This window comes from Cariama cristata, unplaced genomic scaffold (assembly GCF_000690535.1).
Source record: "Cariama cristata isolate BGI_N322 unplaced genomic scaffold, ASM69053v1 scaffold12991, whole genome shotgun sequence".
In the NCBI taxonomy this organism is placed as follows: domain Eukaryota; kingdom Metazoa; phylum Chordata; class Aves; order Cariamiformes; family Cariamidae; genus Cariama; species Cariama cristata.
Window position 1 is genome coordinate 26,183 of NW_009601080.1, and position 6,000 is coordinate 32,182.

The 6,000-nt window shown below is 38.7% G+C and overlaps 1 protein-coding gene across 1 annotated transcript; it reads right to left on the reverse strand.

Moving 5' to 3' along the window:
* Nucleotides 1-1,248: 1,248 nt before the first annotated feature.
* GZMA (granzyme A (granzyme 1, cytotoxic T-lymphocyte-associated serine esterase 3)) lies at nucleotides 1,249-5,657 on the reverse strand. Its single transcript, XM_009710309.1, has 5 exons — nucleotides 5,597-5,657; nucleotides 4,716-4,863; nucleotides 3,023-3,161; nucleotides 2,191-2,463; nucleotides 1,249-1,404 (listed from the first exon to the last, which is right to left on the reverse strand). The coding sequence occupies exons 1-5, from the start codon at nucleotides 5,655-5,657 to the stop codon at nucleotides 1,249-1,251; spliced, it is 777 nt and encodes a 258-aa protein (XP_009708611.1).
* Between the last annotated feature and the right edge of the window lie 343 nt (nucleotides 5,658-6,000).

The following is a 6,000-nucleotide window of genomic DNA, read 5'->3' on the forward strand; positions in this document are numbered from 1 at the left end:
ACTACTGTTTCTTCTCAACAAGATCAGATGAAGGCAGTTGTGTAAAAAAGTTTTAGTCTGTATTTTCTCATATTGTGTTTGTAAGTGGTGTTTAATTGCTCATGATGAACCGAGCAATCATTTTTAAATTAATACAAGATTTCTCCACTCTTTGGATGTCTTCTGCTTTCTTTTAGCTAATGCCCACTTCCAAGTAAAAAAACCCCAAAGCAACACAAAATAAAACCAAACCCTTTTTGAGGTATTCATGGCATTGAAAATGCCCAAGACTGTTAATACACAGATGGGCAGAAGCATTTTTCACAATAGGTCTGTTTGCTGTTTGACAAGTCATTGTTGAAGCACTTAAAAGTTTCACTGCATATCTGAAACAGCGCTTTATCATACTGATACTGCAGCTGAGCCACTTTCTGCCATTTCTCTGGAGGATGGATTTTCAGCTGATTTTTTAACGTAATGTTGCTGATCTTGGTGCATTCTGCAAACATATTGCACATCCAAAACGTTACGTACACAGATTGTCTGCACTGCAATAGACAGAGCTTTCCACATAAATTGACAGCTGCAAGCAGTAGATTTTTATTGCCATTTCTTTATTAAACGCAGAGTACATAAAGGAATGAAATCTAGAGGTTTCAAATAAAAGACAGTTAGGAAATGCGTGCTTACTTTGTCCTACAATCAAATGCAGTTGCTGAAACTTAATTTTCTGAAGCTTTGCAATCCCCTATACCTGTAACATCAGGAGCTCTGCTGTGGAGAAACTACCTAGTTTTTTTCAGATGTCTGGAGTTGTACCTTGCATCTCACTAACTTTCAGGGTTATTTGCAGAAGTCCAGATACAGAAGAGTGCAGTATATACTCAGCATGCAGTGAGGACACAAACAGCTGGATTAAATTCTTGGTCAAAAATATTCATCCTTCTAGAGCTCAGTCAATGTGCAATGCAAGAATGTCGGAAACCTGAGTCACAAATGCCCGTTTGTGGAATGACTCCATGGCTGATAGTATAAGCTACAAATGCTGTTGTAGCAGAGCACTATGTTTTGGTCCTGTTAAGATCACATCTGTCCTGAAAACAGACATAGGTATTTTCATCTATAAGGACATCAGGCTGCTAAAATTCAACATGAGAATATATCTTTTTATCAGTATAATGAAGCAATTTTTCAAAGTGTGTTTCAAAACTAGATATTAGTACACAAGTACAGAGTAGGAAATCACTTGGTCAAAAAAACCCCCACCTATTAGGCTCCCTGTATGGTTTTCCTTATCCACTGAAGGTATTGCTTTGTGAGTCGAGTGTAGACACCAGGGCCATCAGCACGACCACACTTTGACTTCCCAAAAGCAGTGATACCTCTCATCACGTTATTGCATCTTAAAGGTCCACCAGAATCCCCCTGGAAAAAGGGAAAAAAAATTGGCATTCAAATTTACAAAACTTAATAAATGCTTCTTTTAAATAAAATTTGCAGCAGCTGCATGGAGGAAATAAAAATGTAGACAGTGCTATTGTGGATTTCTTTTTTTTCCTCCTTGGAAGTTAAGATTTTCATTAGCAAAAAAGAAAAAAAGACTTCAATCTGATCTTTCAAGTGTAAGTAATGGGGAATGAATCTGGCTCAGTGCTAAGGAAGTCTTTCTGAACATGAAAAAAAAATGCTGGAAACTTGAAAAAGTTTCCTCTTGAAAAGCAGGAAGTCTTTAGAAAATGGTACCTTTCTTGTAACTTCATTAATTCAATATTTAAATCTTTTAAAATATGGTAGTTCTAACACAGTTGTGCATTTGACTTGAGGCCCAGTCAAAATGCTTTTTATAAGCAAAACTTGTTTCAAAGCTCTCTGACATCAGAGAAGTTGTTCCACTGAGGTTAGCTGCTTGAAAATGGGCTCATAAGCTATTTTGTGGAGATTTTTCTATTAAAATCACTTTACTGAAGAAGAGAATAGCTATCTGCCATGCCTGGATAAAACCACAGTATCCAAGGTCTGTGAAGGTGAATTTATCAATATCAGAAGTTTTGATTTTAAGGCTTAGAAGAACACGCCTTTTTAATACAATCATTTTTAATAAAATTCTTCATTGAACTGAGGAGAGGCAGAAATTGTAACTCTGTAAAAGTTAGTAATTTATATTTGATTTTTAATATAATCCATGTGGATATAGACAGTAAGTATACTTACATTACATGAGTCCTTTCCTCCATTCTTAGCCCCTGCACATATCATGTTGTCTGTTATAACAGGATTGTTTTTATAATGCTTCTTGTCATTGCAGATTTGCCTACTGATGACGGTGATATTGACCTCCCTCAGGGTATCAGAGAACTGTTTCAAATCACTGTTAGTTCGTCCCCATCCTGCTACTGTGCAAGTTGTTCCTGGTTTGGGATCATCACCTGAGGTAGGCAGGGGAATGAGCTGCACAGCTTTATTAAGTTTTGCTCTTCCCTGAAGCTGTAGAAGATATGGAAAATAGTTATTACAGGACAGAGTCTAACAGAGGCCCCTGCATTTGCATGTTAACCATTGGATCTTTTCCATTACAGTAATGGGGGATTACTGCAACTTCATTTTGAGATTCCTCAGTTCTTTGTGACAGGATTTATCTAATCAATGTAAGAATGAGGAAAATGAGTATTCTTTGTGTCATGAAAACCCATTTAGCTTCTGCTGAAATATCCTGCTGGAATTTGAACCAAATTATTTCTATGTGTGAAATATGCTTCTTTCTGTGGACGATCTTTATTCTTTCACTGAGAGCCAGAAATTGAAATATCTTGGTCAAGCTCCAGAATTTTTCTACTTCTAGTGTTGGCATGCATTACAGGAATTGTTGATTGCCTTAGTTCCCAGTGCATCCCCAATTCTCTAGCCTGCTGGATTAGCAGACTAGATTATGTCACCCCAGAAAAAAAGTTACCAGGAACTCCCTTGGCTCATCTCCCTCACAAGAAGGAAGAAACTGGTACATCATAGGAGATGCATATTCTATAAATGATGTGTAAGTCTATACCTGCAGCAGCATAATGTCATTTTCCTTAGAGCGGGCAAAGTAGCGTGGGTAGGGAATTTGGTTTTTAATCTGAAAAAACTGTTTTTCTCTTTCATTTGCTTTCCACGAATGAGCTCCAAGAATAACTTTGCCTCCTTCCCTGAGAAGAGAGACAACACAGTTAGTGGGATTCACTTGCTGTAACTCCATAATTCTTTGCTGTTAAATGTGCTCCTATGATGTCCAGCTGCTACAGAGTCTCTTTTCTCATGCCTGGAAGCAACAATGATGTAGAAAAATATAAAAGATTACCCTGTTTTCACAAGTAGTTAAAAAAAAATTGACTCAGTGAATCAAAATTCATGCTATCTTATTTTTGGCTTCCCAGGAGCTTAGACAGGGTTCAGGTACCTGACTCTAAGTCTACCCCTATTGTTTCCCTTTGGGAACTAAATGGGAGGTGGATGCATCAGCTTTGCTGTTGGTAGTGGTCTCACCAACTATGCCCTCTGCTATTTGTGCTGAAAATTTAGAAGAAGAGCTCACAGCACTGTTAGTTCAGAGATCATCATGACTAGACTGAATTGTACTGCTTTGCTCTAGGACAATTTCAACACCATTTTCTGAGCCCATGTGAGACATAGCTCATTCCCTTTCTCTAACTTGTTCTGCAGCTTAATGTACTTACTAGATACTGAAGTGGTGACAGAGTTGGGCCTGCTGGGGCTCTCTGGTATAGAAACCAGGAGTCTAGCACTCCTTGGTCAAGCAGTCCAAGTGTACTTTTATATCAGACCACAGGTATAGATGTTTGTGGGAGAACAATGTACGTTACAGCTGAATGGGAGAGTATTCTTTGAGCAGATGTGTAGGCTGGCCCTCATTTGCATCTTACTGCAGCAAATGCAACCTGAGGAAGTTGTGGATCCTTTTCTTCAGTTATTAAGAACTATCTGACTGTTGACTGAGCATCATTAGGTTAATTATTCATTGTGTTTTCTCTTAAATGTGATCTCATTTGGAAACATTCTTTACCTTATGTTAATACAACAGCTTTTAGGCGCTATGCTGTCTTTGTAGTAGGTCCCATATATCTCCCTGTTTGGACAGGGACAGAAGAGATTAATACATTTCTCGGAGGTCTGTGGAGCCCAGTGATTCACTGGTCCCAGGCAGGCCGTTGACAGAGCCTGTGCGAGGTCTGGCTCAGCAGCAGTTTCAGTCCTCCTCACAAAGGCAAGGGGTGGAATGTGTCATTTAAACCTCACGTCTTGCATCTTGAGTTAGGAAAAAGAAATCTTGGCTGAAAAGGCAACATATGTGTAGAACAGAGAGATCTCAGTGTCTCCTGTCATCTGCCTGGAGGATTTTTGCTCCTGTATAACTCATGCTGTCTCATTCTGTGTTGAACTGAATATCTTTTACAGAATAAAATGACAGGAGTTTATTTCTGTTTTCTGAACACCTATTTAGACTGGCCTAGTACACTGGTTGACTGGGAAAACAGGGATAATCCTTTCCCCCAAATTCACTACTTCAGGGTTGCTATTCTGTGCTTGCATGCAGCTAGAAGCCTGTAACGTATCTCTTCAGAAAGAGTAAAGATCTGTATGCCTTGTTATATTATTTTTTACTCACCGAAGCACATTTGTCAATATAAATAAAACACGGTAATCAGAACATAGTCATGGTCTGAATCAGAGTAAGAACTTACACAGAACAGTGGGCAGCTGTTAACACCCAGTTTTCCTTGATCAAAGCTCCTCCACAAAGCGGTTTTCCATTTGCTTGGCTGATTAGGGCCATAAATGGTCTGGAGTGTGGTGCTACTTCATTTCCTCCAACAATATCCACACACAATCCTAAAAATAAAAATAAGCCACAACACACACAGCTGGGCTAACAAATACTGTAAGACACTCAAAGTCTGTTAGAAAAAACAGTTAATGTAATTACAAAGTATACAGACACACAAATATATACATAGGTCACAATGCTGATCTTCAAGGCAAACTTTTAAAATTGCTCAGCAGTACTACTTCTGTATGTTTCAATGGGACAAAAATTAGATCGGTGGGGTGCGCTTTGGCAAGAAAAACACCAAAGTATTGTTGCACTTGCACAGATTTCTTTTCTTGAAGTTCACTGCTATGGTTAATTTCTTAGCTTTCCTTGTGAGTAACAGCCTCAGATCTGCCACATGATAAATGTTGTACAATACATGACTTACACAGACAACTGGAAACTGGGCTATATAGTGTAAGTCACATTACATGAACCTGCTTTTCAGAAAAACAGAAAATCAAGAGATTAATGTATGCGTATGCCTCTGGAAAGAAAGGTGAGATAATTATTATGTTAACTCCTCAGAACTCCTCCAAATAGGCTGTCCTCTGTGCAGCTTTAATTAATACTACCCATTCAGAAATGATTTTGTTTGTATGAAAGATCAAACACATGCAGACAGTGGAAAAGAGCTAATAATAAGAACTCAAATAATATTTGTGACTACTTCCTTTACATTAATACATGGTGGCTTAACTGGAACTCTGCACATCAGCATTTACATTCAAAAGGATTGAATTGGGCACTTACCTCCACGAATTACAAGGAGAATGACAGCAGCAGAGGTGGACAAAGTGAGGAAAGCTCCCATGACTTCTGTCTGGTGTTCCCCCTTATTCACTGTTTAATATATATCTCTAAATGAAAAGGATGTGGGTTTTGTTTTTCCTCTTAAGGATATTTGGTATTTGTAAGTGTGACAAAGGCAAAAAACCTCCCCAACAATGTAGCTTACAGCAGAGTTGTCAGTGACAAATTGCATCATCTGTTGTGGTGTGAAGACGGGATCTGCCCCACTTCACATGCTCTCCTGCATTTGCAGAGAGCTATGTATGAGTACTGGGGTGAAACCTTGCAAGCCACTACTTGTCCGGTTAGTTACGCGGTGGGACTCAGTTCACTTAAATTTAGGCTTGATTCAGTTGCCCACATGA

Excerpts from the sequence above, each read along its gene's own strand:
- GZMA (XM_009710309.1), bottom strand. The coding sequence starts at position 5,657 with ATGGGAGCTTTCCTCACTTTGTCCACCTCTGCTGCTGTCATTCTCCTT. Across the intron at positions 3,162-4,715 it reads ACAGCTGCCCACTGTTCTGT|GGAAGGAGGCAAAGTTATTC; the intron begins GTAAGTTCTTAC and ends CTCTCTTCTCAG. Across the intron at positions 2,464-3,022 it reads ATGACATTATGCTGCTGCAG|CTTCAGGGAAGAGCAAAACT; the intron begins GTATAGACTTAC and ends TATCTTCTACAG.